Source organism: Macrobrachium rosenbergii, chromosome 8 (genome assembly GCF_040412425.1).
Source record: "Macrobrachium rosenbergii isolate ZJJX-2024 chromosome 8, ASM4041242v1, whole genome shotgun sequence".
Taxonomy (NCBI): Eukaryota; Metazoa; Arthropoda; class Malacostraca; order Decapoda; family Palaemonidae; genus Macrobrachium; species Macrobrachium rosenbergii.
The window spans coordinates 8,212,222-8,229,055 of NC_089748.1; the positions used below are offsets into that span (position 1 = coordinate 8,212,222).

The 16,834-nt window shown below is 42.7% G+C and overlaps 1 protein-coding gene across 10 annotated transcripts in view; it reads left to right on the plus strand.

Moving 5' to 3' along the window:
- Positions 1 to 16,834, plus strand: part of Ugalt (UDP-galactose transporter) — a 430,948-nt gene that overhangs the window by 197,013 nt on the left and 217,101 nt on the right. For all 10 annotated transcript variants that reach the window (XR_010853662.1, XM_067107245.1, XM_067107253.1 and 7 more), the window contains one exon: positions 5,900 to 6,019. Coding sequence is in view for 9 of the 10 variants with exons in the window: in XM_067107245.1 (XP_066963346.1) it covers positions 5,900 to 6,019 (120 nt within the window). In the remaining variant the exon portion in view is untranslated. The remainder of the gene's footprint in view (positions 1 to 5,899; positions 6,020 to 16,834) is intronic.

The following is a 16,834-nucleotide window of genomic DNA, read 5'->3' on the forward strand; positions in this document are numbered from 1 at the left end:
TGAAGAGCCCTATCTCGGTTATTTTTCATAGAAATTACTTTATAAATATACGGAAAAGTAGAGGAAAAGTTGAAGAATAAAGGAAAGTCAAGAAAAATGGCTTTAAAAAAATGTAACGGCAACAGTTTCATTTTTGATTTATAAATTGATCGAAACAAAAAAAAAATTTACCGTTGTCAACATTATTGTTCGTAGCTCAAAAACTATAACAGTTAGGCGAATGAATTATTTTTATGAGAAAGCCAAGAAAATTCTCTAAATATTGACATATAAAACAATGAAAAACGAATAAGTCCAGTTGGTGAAAAATTGATAGAAAAGTGGGTAAGAAACAGAGCGAACTGCCAGGCATACGGTGAGAATTATCGCTAGACATTTTTTTTGAAGAGCCCTACCTCGGATTTTTTCATAGAAATTACTTTGTAAATATACAAAAATGTAGAGGAAAGGTTGAGGAATAAAGTGAGAGTCAAGAAAAATGGCTTTAGTAACAGCAACAGTTTCATTTTGACGTTATAAGCTGTTGAACGAAAAAAATGTTACCGTTGTCAACATTATCGTTCACAGCTCAAAAGCTATAACAGTTAGGTGAATGAATTATTTTTATGAGATAGCCAACAAAATTCTCTAAATATCGATATATATGATAATGAAAAATGAGATTCAGAGCCCTGCCTAAAATCCAGACGTCTCTTATGTGATGCACTAACTAATTTCCGCTAGTTTTACCGTAAAAACTTTGCGAAAGCAAATTGGAAACTGTTCTCGATTGACGTCGCTGTATGTAAACATCCACACGTCTTTACCCAACCTCGTACGCATGGTCTCTGACAGAAGTGTGGCGGTGGCCTGCCAGGCCTGCGTGGGTGCGATCAGCTGATGTCATTGTGAGAATTTTACTATGCCATGGATTTGCGCATGCACAGTAGAGGAACTAAAAAATTTATAGAAAATAGAGGATACCAAACAGAGTGTTTCCAATAATGTAATCCTACATTTTATAAAAAAATGTAAGATACGAGAGAAACGTGGGTAGGATCAGCTGATTTCATTGTGAGAAATTTACTATGCCAGGGAATTGCGCATGCGCAGTATAGGGACTGCTTGCCTGGCGTACGATGCCTGAGTTACACGGTCCAAGGTATGCTTTAGCCTATGGAAACCACCAACTGTCTGAAAATTAAAAAAAATTTACCCCATACCACACGCATTTAAAAATGTCGGTAAATTTTACGAAAAAAACGCCAGTCAGAAAAGAAGGGGGATAGGGGTTGTTGCGTAATATTACGCTGTTTTAAAAATCGGACAGGAATGGGTTAATGTTATTAATATTTGAAAATTAGTACTCATTATTAGGTAAATCATTTAATCTATCATACAAAACAAATAAACATATACATGTAACAATAAAAATTCTCTCATCTCTTACTGAGATGAGAGAATTTTTATTATTATACGTATACATTTATTTGTTTTGTATGATAAAGTAAATGCTTTACCTAATAATGAGTAAAAATAATAATAATAATAATAATAACAATAATAATAATAATAGTAATTATAATAATTAAACTGTAATTACAAAATTTATACATATCTATAGTAAATTATGTGATATTTTAAACAAACAAATATCATTTTCCGATCTTTTGAGGGACCTTTGAAGAGAGGGGTGAGGGCAAAGTTGTCAGATGTGTCAATCGTTGTCCACAGCATGTCAAAAGATTTCTGGTACTCTCTCTCTCTCTCTCTCTCTCTCTCTCTGTAACAATAATTTATAAATATTTTAACTCGACATTTCTCGACATTTCAAGTAAGGAAAACTCTCTCTCTCTCTCTCTCTCTCTCTCTCTCTCTCTCTCTCTCTCTCTCTCTCTCTCTCTCTCTCTCTCTCTCTCTCTCTCTCTCTCTCTCTTTTCCCTTTTTCCTTCATAAATCATAATTTCCATCTTTTGACATCTAAGAAATCTCTCTCTCTCTCTCTAATAATTTATAAATAATTTAACATGATATTTCAAGTAAGGACAATATCTCTCTCTCTCTCTCTCTCTCTCTCTCTCTCTCTCTCTCTCTCTCTCTCTCTCTCTCTCTCTCTCTCTCTCTCTCGTGTTAGTCTCTCTTTCTCCGTAATAATTGATAAATAATTTCACTCTCTTAAGTAAGGGCAACCCTTATCTCTCTCACTCACTCTCTCCTCTCTCGAGGATTCACAAATGTCGCGTGTCTGTGAAAAAAATTGTGTATGACAGTTGGGTTCCAGCGAAAAGTTTATATCTGTGAATTATATAATAAATCGTGTAAGATCAAGGTATTACTATATATATATATATATATATATATATATATATATATATATATATATATATATATATATGTTATAAAAAGGTAATATATATATATATATATATATATATATATATATATATATATATATATATATATATATATATATATATATATATATATATATATATATATATGTACATACACACATATACACCTGCCTACTGCAGAAATGCAAAATCCCTAAAGAAAATGCTTATAACCAGCATATAACTGCCAAGTACCTTGTACCTCTTAAACTAAAACATAACTGCCTTTTTTTACTATTGCAGTGCTTAATTTGATATTTCAAACAAAAATATACTTTAAATTATTATACTAAAAGAATTTAATATAATTTCAAACAAAAAATATGCCCCAAACCATCATCCCAAAACATCCAAGGTAACCTCACATTACAGCACTCTCCTACTGGTACTCTTAAGTATCCTGTTTACACCCCTAAAATGGTTATAACTGCCTATTTTAACAGTTCGTCATCAAACTCGACAGTTCAAACAAAAGTATACCTCAAACTATCATCCTAGAACATCTTAATATCATTTCAAAGTCATGTTGCAAAATTAAGTACCAGCCTGCAACTGTCACCCTTAAGTATCCTCTATCATTCAGACATACACGTTTTCTTTGGTCTACATAACTTATGTGTAGTCTGGGCATACATTTTACATATATTGATATTTTCCTGTGTTGTAAGATGATTTTGAAATTATATTTACACTACAGGTATGTATTTTAGGATAGTCCTCACCATCTCCAAAAAATTTAAAAAAAAATTCTTGCTCTCTCTCTCTCTCTCTCTCTCTCTCTCTCTCTCTCTCTCTCTCTCTCTCTCTCTCTCTCTCTCTCTCTCTCTCTCTCTCTTTTAACATGTTATTTCACTTGTAGAATCCATTTATACTGCACAGTCAGTCCCTGGTTATTGGCGGGGGTTCCGTTCCGACGGCGTGAAGATAAGTAAAAATCGTCAATAACCGAAAATCAGCGCTTATCAGCGCCGATAACTGGAGATTGGCACCTCTGTTAGGTATGTATCGGCACCAATAAGTGGCAATTGGTGATTTTCGGCGCCAAAAATTTCCGATTTTCTCGCTAGACAAGCCCCATAAAACTGGATCGCCAGTAACCAGGGACTGTCTGTCTGTATTGGTCTAATCACCATGAAAATATTTAAAATCTGAATTTCATACATAAACATAAAAACATGAAAAACAAATCCAGCAAGTTCACAACAGATTGACAAAGGTAGTGTTGGCAAATTTTTTGCTTTGTCTGATTTATTGCACCATATTTCATTACAAGTTTAGTTGACTATGATTATCACACATATTATAACAGTACACAAGAGAATATTTTATCACTGTTGATGTAAAAATATTTAAAATCCGAATTTCATATGTAGGCAACACTCAGCATTATTACTTTTCTCCCAGCTATTGTGAATTCTCGTCCCCAGCAAGTTACTGTGATCCGATGTTAACACTAAAGTTCTCAAGTTACTGTGATCCGATGTTAACACTAAAGTTCTCTCTCTCTCTCTCTCTCTCTCTCTCTCTCTCTCTCTCTCTCTCTCTCTCTCTCTCTCTCTCTCTCTCTCTCTCTCTCTCTGAGATAAGAGAAAGATTGATTTTTACGCATGCTTATTTGTTTTGTACAGCATAGTTTTATAGGTAAATGTGATGTTACTTTGTCATTCATTTTTTCATATTTTCCGTGCATAATTACTGTACAAGTTTTTCCATTTCAGTAAAAGCAGACTGGAAAATAAAATGACAAAATCAAAATTCAGGAATTCCAATAAAAATCAGAGGCAGAAAATAAAAATAAATGGGGAAAAAGATATTTGAAGCATGGCAACAGTGCAAAGGACAATACATGTTAAACAAAGTTAATAAAACCCATTCAGTTTTTTGAAAAACAAAGTGTAAGCTCACTTCACAGGCAGTACACAAAGTCTTCCAGCAAAGCGGATCTTTTCACTAGGAAATCAAGACCCGAATGTCTAGCCTGTACTTAAAATGGAAAATTCACACCTCCTTCGACACGCCCATGAGAGCAAACTCGTAAACGAATGTTCCTCCATAACTACATCACTACCAGGTATTGGAACATTCTGACATGGCCAGAGCATCACCCAAGGAACAATGCCCTCTGTCTCCATGGGAAGCGAGACTGATGATGGACCTTTGTCAGCACTGACTCATGAATACATAGGCACTGATTTGCATTTACACTTGCCCAGAATATCTCAAAGAATGCTTAACTAAATAAAAACCAAAATATATAACATTACACTCATGCTTTTCTTATATATTATATATATATATATATATATATATATATATATATATATATATATATATATATATATATATATATATATATATATATATATATATATATATATATATATATATATATATATATATTATATATATATATATATATATATATATATATATATATATATATTTGAATATATATATATAATATATATATATATATATATATATATATATATATATATATATATATATATATATATATATATATATATGTGTGTATGTATGTATGTATGTATGTATGTATGTATGTACAGGCAGTCCCCGGCTGTCGGCGGGGTTCTGTTCTGACAGCGTGATGATAACCGAAAATCACCAATTTTCGGTTGTTGGCGCCTCTGTTAGGTATGTATCGGTGCCAATACCCAATTATCGGCACTGATAAGCAGAAATCGGCAATTTTCGACGCCAAAAGTTGCCGATTTTCGGCGCTAGACAAGCCCTGTAAAACGAGATTGCCAATAACAGTTCTGGTGCCAAGCAGTCAAAAATATAAAATGTTATGCATTTCTTTTTGTAATGTTTCATTACCACCTTCAACTTGTTATGATTCAATTTATTTGTTGCCCATGTCTGACAAGTCTCGCTACAAGGGTCTTACACCCTGTTGTGGTTCCAATGTCTGGTGACAATACTTGCCAGTAAGGATCACACAACAGGCAGGAATGTTGAGAAGCTTTTTTTTTCCTCATTAAAAGCTTTTAGAGTAGTTAGCTTGACTGAACATTGTTTCTCTGGCTGCACAAACCTACCATCCTCATTCAATGTGATAGTCAGCCAATTTTAACAGTAGGTAAGCTTCATTCCAAATAATGAAATTTTCATGATAGAATTAATTATTTGGATACTTGAATGAATTATTTGGATACTTACCTACTGTTAAAGTGGAAACCCACCCAGCCTCCCCACTTCTTAGTGGGTGGTCATGAAGAATTCTGAGAAGAACATAAACATTCCAGTGCCACCTGGTGGGAAGCAGGTGATTACAGAGACAGTCCTACCGGGTCAACCAGGCATTATTTTGCTTTTATTTTGAATGCCGATTGCACCTAATGGCATGAAGATATAAACTAATTTTAACAGTAGGTAAGTATCCAAATAACTGATTTTGTCATGAAAATTTCCATTTATAACTAGATAAACATTTCTGATGTCTAAACTTTTGAGATGTAATTTTTTATCCATTGTATGAATGCTGTGTTTTTGTTTTTCAGGTCATTCAAGTTATTTAAAGTATGTGAGTCTTGTAACTCTAACAGTGCAGAATTCAGCTGTAGCATTAAGTATGCGCTATGCTAGGACAAGAGCAGGAGATATGTTCATTGCGTCGACAGGTATGTAGAATAATGTACCCTCTGGCTTTGGTAGACTTGAAAAGAATGTTAATCTGTAAATTTACCATATTTATTCCTTTGAAAATACAAATCGTATCTTTTATATTGAGGTACATATCTTCAGTGCAAACTATTCAGTTACAGTACCTTGAAACAAGATGTTAGATGGTGGTAGGAGAGTGAATTAGGGGAGTTCCTACCCACTCACCTACTAGTCTATATACCCTCAGTGTGCCCTAGGCTGCAGTTGTTTCAGTGTCTCCACTGCTGTTGAACATGGACCTTGGTTGTGTGAAGTTTAATTCTATTTTCACCCTTTGGGTTTATGTGGTGTTAGTGTGTGTGTCTGATGGAAGGGACTGGGTATGGTTGAGGAATCTCCCCCGCCAGTGTTGTTATGAATGGTTGCTTTCCCACTGGCAGAAGTATGGATCAGAGCGGTTTTAGGCCAAGAAGACTCCCTGGTCGTGTTTTTTAGGAAATACACATCCCTTAACTCCAAAGTTTCTAATTGGTTTTGAATCTGATTGTGACTGACTTCTCTTGCGGTGCTGCCAAGAGGAGGCTTGCTGCAGTCTATGGATGACCCACATGTCCTCCATTAGTGACCCCCTCAACTTGAACCCCTGGAATTTGTTCCCGGGTTTGAGTCCAAGAGTTATACATATACTGGCAGTCCCCAGTTATCAGTGGGCTTGGTTTTCGGCAATCTGGTATTACAACTCTTGTCTAGCAACAAAAATAAATTGATTTTCAGCATAGATATGCGCCGATTTCTGCTTATCGGCGCCGATGCATACCTAACAGAGGCACCAGTCTCCAGTTATTGGCGATTTTCGCTTATCGTCACACCATTGTAATGGAACCCCCACCGATAACCGGGGACTGCCTGTATTGTAATGTAACTTATCTGGATTAAGTGTTGTCAAAATTTCCATTTTTGGAAAAATTTATTTGACCTGATAAATAGGAAAAGATATAGCTGAAACTGGAGTTTTTATCTGAAGGTAATAGTGGGAACTGTGGTTGGATCATCAACTCCCTTCAGCATCCGTGGGATAACCTGAACGTTTATGCTTTTCCACCCTTTTGCCTGATTAGTCAGGTGGTCAACAGGATAATGACTTCCCGGAACCTCAGGATGACTTTGGTAGCTCCCTTGTGGCCACACGCCAAGTTGTACCCTGACCTTCTAGCTCTGCTGACAGAAGCTCTGAGGGAGATTCCTCCTTGGTACAATCTCCTTTGCCAGGCCTCACATCGAAAGATATCATCAAGTCCCTATCTCTTCATGGTTGGAGACTATCCAGTATCTTCTGTGAGCGAGAGGCTTTTCTTGCAGGGCAGCATCAGTCAGAGATGTCTGGATATCTTAGGAAGTCGTCAACAGCCATGTATCAGGGGAACTGGGCAGTCTACTGTGATTGGTGTCAACAACAGGGTTTCTCTCTGGTTGGAACTTCTATTCAGCAAATAGCTGACTTCCTTATTTTCCTATGTAGGGAAAAGCTCCTTTCTGTGTCAGCCGTTAAGGGCTGTAGGGCTGCTTTGGGACTGGTTCTTTGTCTGAAAGGTGTGCATCTTTCTTCCTCATGGGAGATCTCTATGCTCTTACGGAGTTTTGAGCAATCTTGTCCTCCTAGGGAACTCGAGCCTTCCTAACTGGGATTTGACACTGGTTCTTAGCAGCCTTACTCACACCCCGTATGAAACTTTACAGGGTTCTTCAGATAGGGCTTTAACCCTCAAGACAGTTTTTTTTTTTTTTTTTTGCTGCCTTAGCATCAACCAAGAGAGTAGGAGAGCTTCATGGCCTCTCTTTTGAGGTGAAACACTCAAGGGGCTGGAGTTTAGTATCTTGAATTTGTCCCGGAATTCGTAGCTAAGACTCAGAATCCATCGTTTTCCGATGACAGATTCGAGTCCTTTTCAATTCCGTCCCTTGCAGATTTTGTTGGCGATGATCCTAGTGAATTGCTCTTATGTACAGTTCGGGCACTAAAAAGAACTCGGTACCTCAAACCTAGGTGTTGAAGGATTTTTGTTAGTACTAGCTGGAACAAGAGAGAAGTGTCCAAGAATACCGTCTCCTTATGGCGCTACGGGAGGTTATCAGAAATGCATATGCTTCTTCTTCTTCTAATGTAGATGACAGCCCGTTATGACCTAGGGCTCATGATGTTAGGGGTCTGGGCCCCTCCATCACTTTTAGGAATAATCTATTGGCTCAAAGAGTTTTGAGGGCTGGTACGTGGAATTGTCAGACTATCTTTACCTCTTTCTACTTGAAGGACATCACTCAAAGTCCTTGGACACTTTTTCCTTGGGTCTGGTGGTGGCTGCCTGATAAGTTGTCGAACTTGCCAGTGCTCTTTATGGGCATCTTGTATCTAGTCTAGATGTTGGTCTGAAAGAGATTGTAATTGCAGTGAATGGTCTTATTCCTTTCTCCTTTTCCTCTTCACTCCTGGCAAGCAGCGAAGAGAACAATCTTCGACAGTGGATCTGTCTAGATACAGCTGAGGAAGGCATCTTTCTTTTTCTTTACTTTTCATACAATGAATTAATCTCGGAAATAGAAGTAACGCCAATCTTCCCTCTGTAAACAGAGTATTCTCTTCATAAGATCAAGGTACAGGCAGTCCCTGGTATCGGCGGCCTCGGTTATTGGTGATCCAGTTTTACGGCACTTGTCTAGCGACGATGATAACTGGATTTTCGGCGTTGATATGCACCAATCCCCGCTTATTGGCGCTGATCCCTGGTTATCGGTGCTGATAACCTGGGATTTGGAGCTATTATCACCGATTTTCGGTTATCTGCGATTTTCAGTTATCACCACGCTGTCGGGAACAGAACCCCTGCCGATACCTGGGGACTGCCTGTAGTTAACCATATGTGGGTTTTGCAACAGATACAATTCCCCCTGTTCTTCTTGGCATGTTGTGGAATCTTATTCCCATTGTGGCAAAAGCCCACATGTCTGGCTACTAGGAAAACTTTTTATCCTCTTAGTCAGAGGCTTTCAATTCCTTCCTAGAGGTGAGCCAGGCCTACAACCTGTCATTACTTACTTTTCCTCCCACCAATAAGTAAGTCTCCCAATGTAAAGGTTGAAGGTTTGTATTCCTATGGGAACCAGTCAAATTTTTAATCAATTTGTATTTTTCCTAACATACAAACCTGAGGCTGTTTACATTAATGACCCATCTCAGCCACCCCTGATTCAGTTTTTCCTGGGCTGGAAGTTCACTGGCTGAGTCACAAGGTTCTTAGGGGCAAGCAAGATGAGACTCCTCCTAGTTGTTGGTCCCATTGGATGATGCTATGCATTACTCTGCCATACCTTGATCATATTATGCAAAATTTTTTCGTAACTGGTATTCCAGCTGTGCAGGAGAATTTTCCCAATGTGAAGGCCTCAGGTTTGCTTGTTAGGAAAGATACAAATTGATTAAAAATTTGTGATATTAGGAAACAGACATCCACACTGGAGAACAGCACATATTCAAGTCAAGGAAGCACAAATGACCTAAAACAGGATGCACTGATTTCATCACTGTTATAAATATATGAGGCCTTACAAACAATACCTGACTTTCGTGCAGCACATGCTGAAACTTTCATTAGATGTTTGTCAAAAGTAAGATGTGAGTCAAAAGTTATACCTAGAATAGTTAAACCCCCAGACTCATTCAGCACAGTTCCATCCACCTGAAGGGGAGGATGGGGTGAAAAATCTGTGTGAGATCTGCTAATCAATAGTGTTTTCATTTTCCATCATTCCCTTATCTGGTCCATGTCCCAATTGAGGATGAGGGCAGGTTCATTTCTCATAAGTGGAGACTTTACTACACCCGCAAGTGTTTCATCATTGGCATACTGAACAATCTTGTTTTCCAGGCCAACAACCATATCACTTGTATACACTAAAAATAACAGTGGACTAAGAACACAATAGGCCTTGGTTCACGAAAGATCCCATCCACAGCAACTCGCTGCTGCCTACCAGTAAGGAAATCTTGAAGTAATCATAAAACATATCCACCTACTCCAAGATTCTGAAGTTTATAAATAAGTGCTCTATGATTTACTAAATTGAAAGTAGCACTAAAATCTATTTGAATTACTCTGCACTCTAAACCCTTATCAAGGTTCCCTTGCAAATGGCATGTCAAGGCTAAAAGAGCATCGAAGGTTCCTGAATGCTTCACATATGTGGATTGACTCTCAGCTAACAATCCTTTAGATTCCACATATGTATTATGTATTTATACTGTAATGGCTTAAAAATAAGTTTTCTGAGTTCGGCCCCATGTCACCCGGTGAAATTCCATTCTTACACGAATTTCTAGGTATAAATATTGCTAAATATACCAGAGAAAAAAGCTTACAGGAATGCTGGAGTTACTACCCCCAGATCGAGCACCTTCGATGAAGATGTCGTTATAACCAAGGGTGAGTGAAGGAATCACAACCACAGAGCCACACTCGATAGACATCCCTATGTCAATATTCCCAAGAAGAGTGAGGGGCTGTACCAGCACCCACGCTCCCCAGCCCGCCATGCGGCGACTCCAGCGCCATCTGAACTCATTCCATTTCTAGCACTTGAATTTTGCGCCACGGTGTTTGGTTTGCCTGTGTTTTTTTTCGGCTTATTCTGCATTTTTGCCATGGCGTCGAGCAGCTTCACCATGTCCAAGTTAAGTACCATCTTCTTTTGGGGTTGTCTTTTAGTTTGTTGGCTGTCTTAGCCCGTAATTGTTATTATTCGTGGCTTTGTTATGACGCTACGGCGTCCCCCCAGCCAGCCATGTTGTCCGCGAGGTTTACCCACTCGGCTTGTTCTGTTTGGGTTTTTCCTGGTCGGCTCATGCCTTTTGCTTCCCCATAGGTCTCATCCTGGTGGTTTTCTAAGTGGGATTGTTCGGTTTCATTTTAATGATAATGTTTTGTTCCGTTCCTTAGGTTCCCGTATCGGGTTCCCGTTGTTCCCGCATAGTTTTCTCACCGGGATGTTTCCTCTTGGACATTTTTATTAATGATTATATTTTTATTCATTATTGTTGGCTGATGCTCAACATCATGCTACCTCTGCGTTGTCCTTTTCCGTGGGGACGTCAGGCTCATCCTGTCGCTTCTTTCGGTTAGGCTACGCACCAAACACGGTATATTTTTATATTTTTATTTTGTTTATTTTACACACACTTGATGATTTATTTGGTTATTTGTCAGCCTAGTGTATGTTAGGCTTTTATTATTCTTGACCTCCTCCCCTTGAGTTAGGTTAGTGAGAGGTTTGGGTCAGCAGGTTGAGGGATTTCTGTTGTCGTGCCTTCCTGTCCGTCGTTTGGGTGTGGAGTGAGTCCCCATTCTCCTCCCTCTTCTTTACGAAGGGTTGAGCTCTGCTATGGGTTATTCTCCTCCACGACCGTTATTCCTCCCTTACGTTTGGCTCTGGTGGGTCTTCATCTCGGAAATTCTCTCCCTGTTGTTCCCTTTTCTCTCCTTTCCCTTCTCTTCCCCCTCCCTTTTTTCATAGGCTACGTCTATGTTTTTAGGGAGAATACAGAGGTCTTGGTCATTCTTCCCCCTAGGTGTAGGCCATGATTTTTGGTACCATGCAGTTGAGCGGGTGAGTTTCTCCCCAGTCTCCTGTTCGCCTCTGCTCTGGCCTACTACCTTCCCTGTCCACTTCCACCCCCCCCCTCCCCTCCCCTCCCCTGTTTTGGGTCCGGCTTCTCGTCATCTTCTCTTGTGAGTGATGTCGGTGTCCGACTCTCACCCCATGTTGTGAATCTTTCTGGTTGAGGGATTGGCTCCCTCCCAGAGTTGGTTCCAGGTGACTCGTAGCTGGGCTCATGTTTCGTTCACCCGCTCTCCTTTGATCGAGCAGGTTCTCGAACATCTCAGGGTTTTCATCTCGACCTTGTTCTTTGTTCGCTCCGGCGTTTGAGATACTTTAGTTGGGTTGACTGGCGCTTACATCTGCCCCGGTGGATTGTGGTGTTTGCTAGCCTCACCCTTCTTTGGTTCTCTTCGATAAGGTCCTGAGATCTCCGGGGTGGGTGGTTCCGGACTCCGGGGTTCGTAGTTTTGTGTTGTCTGTTAACCAATTATGTTACCATCTTATTGTGTTTTGTTTCCCCGGCGGCTCATCCCACCTGGGGACTAGTGTGTGTTTATTTATGTCCCGGCGGTTTACCCTGCCGGTAGATGTTTATTAGTTTGAATTTCCCAGCGGTTCACCCCACTGTTGAGCGGAAATTTATTTTTTATTATTATTATTATTATTATTATTATTTTATGATGGTCATAGAGTCCGGTGATTTCACCCCTGGTTTCGCCGTTCTGTTCCCGGCATTCCTCGCGGTGAAGGTCCCGTCGATTCGGCCCCCTCTTCCCGCTGGTTTACTCTGGCAGTCGGCGGGGTTTATACCCAGCTTACCTTAAATTAAGTTACTTTTTAGTAGGCCCGTCTCTGACGTGGTTTTTTCACTCCACCGGAGTACTCCGGCGGTTTACTGAAATACCCTTGCCTACTTAGATTAAGTTTCTTAGAAAGGTAAGCTCATTTACTGTTTTCACTTACAGACTGTTCGCTGTGAGGAGCCCGGGTGTTCCGCCACTCTTCAGCAACCCTATGGCCATGTGGTGTGTCGGACCCACGCTGGTTGTGCGGTCCGACTGGATGATCTGATTGTGTGGCACCCGGAGGGCTGCGAGGTGTGCTTTGCTCTTTGCGGGTGCACCCAGGACGAGTCGGTAAGCTATTTGCTCTCCACCCGTATGTTATTCTGCCTTCCATATTGCAATGTTTTGGCTATATTTCGTAATTTTGTAGGTATTTCTTAGCCTCCCTTTGACTCACCCCCCCTTTTTTCAGGCTGACGAGTCCTCGATAAAAGAGGCTCTTGAGTCCCTCCGCGCTTGGGTGGCTGGGTTTGGGAGGAATGTTCCGTCGGGGAAGCCATACGTCCTCGACGAGAAGTGGAGAGACCTTCTCTACCCCAGAGCCCGGATCGCTGCAGCTGTACCATCTGAAGTGGCCGCCCCCATCATCGAGCAGATCCGGGTCGTGACCCAGCCACTTGTAGAAGAGACCCTCTACGCGGAGGTTTCCGAAGACGTCGCCACTCTGGACCTGGACTTAGAGCCCATGAATACTGAGCAGGATCAAGTAGGTGGTGAGGTAAGTGAGGTAGTGGGGGCGGGCGCCCTGTTTGATTCCCCTTCATCATCAACCTCTTCTTTTCAGGGCTTTTCCAAGTCTTCTATCTTGCGGGACAGTGCTCCATCTACTATCCCCAAGTTGAAGACTTCGTGGAAGGCGAAGGGCTTTAAGTCCTCGTCTTCCCGGAAGGCATCCCCCTTTCCCCCGTCGAAGGCAAAGGTCTCCGCACCTTTGGCCTCCGGGAGTAAAGCTGGAACCTCGGGCAAAGGAGCGAGTAAGAGGGCGGCTAGACCCAGCCCTCCTCGCCAGCCTTCCTTTGACCCTGAAGTGTTCGCTGGGATGCTTTTAGCTAGGTTCTCGTCGGAGGTCGATTCTAAGCTTTCGAAGATCGCTGACAGGTTGCAAACTCAGGAGAATCTGATTGCTGATATGGCTCGCTCCGGCGGTGCCGGACCCAGTTATCAGATCCCTGATACTGCTTCCCTCCCTCCTTTTGACGTTGGAAACCCGTGGCGTTTTGCCTTACGTGCCATTCGCCATGAGGATACCCTGACAATCGAGGGTTTGGGCACAAGACGTCTGGAGGAGCTGGAGTTCTTCCCTGCTGACCTCTTGCCCCCTATCCAGGCTTCGTTAGGCTGACGGAGGAAGCCTGGGTACGTTCAGATAAGGTCCCAAAGGAGACAGTGATCTTCCCTAGGGACCAGGCACAATCGGCTCTGCTTCGCACTCTCACGGAGTGGCAAGCAGATAATACCAAGCTCACTCCGTTCAAGGGGAACTATACTATGTTCTCCTTGGGTGACAAGTTACCCACTCCCTGCATGAATAAAGTTGCTCTGGCAACTGCTCATGCCTGCTTCGAAGGCAAACCTCTGCCTCAGCTCAGGGAGATGGACTCCACATCCCTGGTGTTCCCGGGGGGGTGAGGAGTTCTGGAGGGACGCCCCATCTTCTTTTACGGTGGGCAAATTAGATGCTTTCTGTGCGTCCTCACAGTTCAGTGAGCAGCTTCCGAAACTCCCAGAAGCTCTCCTGAAGACGGAGTTTGAGGCAAGGATGAGACTGAGCCGGTCTCTAAATTCCTTGTGTCTGTCTGAGGCGGTGGCTGTCTCATGCGCAGACGAACAACTTTTCCAGGTTCTGGCTAAATCCCTGCTTGCAGGTTTTCAGGCAGACCTGTACGACTTCATGATGGCTAAGCTCAAGTGCCGCAAATTCATTTTTGCGGATGCCACCATTCGCCATGAGCCCAATAAGCTCATGAAGAGCTCCATCTGGGGACTAACCTCTTCCCAGAGGAGGAAGTCTCGAAAGTCCTGAGCGGTTACTAGGGCTAATCAGAGTCTGCGGCGAGGTGGGGTATTTCCGCCTTCAAACCGAAAACTCCCGAGGCCGGTGGTTCCCAGGCTAAGTCGGGGAAGCACTTCAGGAGAAGGAGGCCTCATCCCCAGACAGTGGTTCAAGCTGTCCCAGTCTCGGCGGTAGGCCAACCCTCCACCTCCAAGGCTCAACCCCACCAATACGTGCTGGTCCAGCCAGCCCAACCTCTTGCTGCACCATCGTACGTCTCTTCTCCGGCGTACAACTCCTCCTATGAGGGCCGTGGGGTCTTTCACGGCCTTAATAGAAGTGCAAGGGGAGGCAGGGGTCGCGCTCCATATAGAGGTAGGTCTGGATCCGCCTCTCGGGGCAAATCAGGCCGTGGTAGAGGAAGCAAGCCCTCTTCCTCCCACTGAGACCAATCAGGTAGGTGGTCGCCTCTACTGGTTCAAGGACCAGTGGACCTTCAGCCCTTGGGCACACAGTATTGTGTCCAAAGGTCTGGGTTGGAGCTGGATCAAGGATCCCCTCCTTTGACCAGGTTTTACCAACCCCCTCCAAAACTCTACAGGACTTTGTAACAGAGCTTCTCAACAAGAGAGCAATAAAGAAAGTAAGGCACCTCAAATTTCAAGGCAGGTTGTTCACAGTCCCAAAGAAAGATTCCGGCCAACAAAGAGTGATTCTAGATCTATCACGTCTAAATCGCTATATAAGATGCGACAAGTTTCGCATGCTTATGGTAGCTCAGGTACGGACTCTACTTCCGCGTGGAGCCGTCACCACCTCTATCGATCTTTCAGACGCTTACTATCACGTCCTGGTTGCGCGGAACTTCTCTCCCTTCCTGGGTTTCAAACTCGGGAACAAGCCTACTCCTTCAGAGTCATGCCTTTCGGACTCAATGTAGCCCCAGAATTTTTACGAAACTGGGGGAAACAGTCGTTCAGCAACTGCGATCCCGGGAATCTCCCTGGCGGCTTACCTGGACGATTGGATAATCTGGACTCCGACAGTTCTGGAGTGCCGAAAGGCTACGGCCATAGTGATCAAGTTTCTGGAGTCGTTAGGCTTTCAGCTGAACAGAGAGAAGTCCCGCCTGACTCCGGAATCCCGGTTTCAGTGGCTAGGCCTCCAATGGGACCTGACTTCATACAGGTTGTCCCTCCCGCCACCCAAGCGGAAAGAGATTGCCGCCGCTACCAGGAAATTTCTGAGGGACAAAGCAGCTTCCCGCCGGTCTCAAGAAAGGATTCTCGGCTCCCTTCAATTCGCCTCAGTGACGGACCTGCTCTTGAAAGCGAAACTAAAAGATATAAACAGAGTATGGCGGAGACGAGCCAATGTCAGGTTCAGAGACAGGATCTCTTCAATCCCGCGAATCTTGAAAACAAGACTCCGGCCGTGGTCCACAGTCAGTGGCCTGTCGGGTCGGTTCCACTTCAATTTCCCCATCCGGCATTGGTAATCCACACGGACGCTTCATTAAGCGGTTGGGGGAGGGTACTCCCAAAACAAAAGTTCAAGGAACGTGGTCCACAATGTTCCAACAGTTTCATATAAACACCTTGGAAGCTATGGCAGTGTTTCTAACACTCAAGAAACTTCGCCCGCCAGCCGGATTCACATCAGGCTTGTGCTGGACAGCGCCGTGGTGGTTCATTGCATCAACAGGGGCGGCTCCAAATCTGGTCGCGAAACCAGGTGATGGTAGCAATCTTCTCCCTGGCAAACAAGCACGGCTGGCATCTGTCAGCCACCCACCTAGCGGGGTACGAACGTGGTGGCGGACTCCTGTCCAGGACTACTCCGTTGGAGACGGAGTGGTCTCGGACGGGGACTCCTTCAAGTGGATTCGCCGCCGGGTTCCAGGCCTCCAAGTGGATCTGTTCACCACGGAAAGCAAGCACAAGCTTCCCTGTTACATGGCTCCCAACCTGGACCCCCAGGCTTTCACCACGGATGCGATGTCCGTAGATTGGAATTGTTGGGAGAGGATATATCTGTTTCCTCCGATAAACATGTTGTTAAAAGTCCTACACAAACTCAGGTCATTCAACGGTCAATTAGCTCTAGTAGCTCCCTATTGGCCGAAGAGCAACTGGTTCCCTCTGTTACAGGAACTCAAGTTGCGGTGTCATCAGATACCCAAACCCAGACTGACCCAAGTTGTACAAACAAAGACTGTGTCAGCTTCCTTAAGGATTCAGAATGCACTGGTTTTATGGACTTTATAAAGTTTGCTGCAAAGAAGGGAGCAAACATTGACCCCGCCAACACTCTGTTTTTGGAATCAGACAAGAGAGATTCTACTC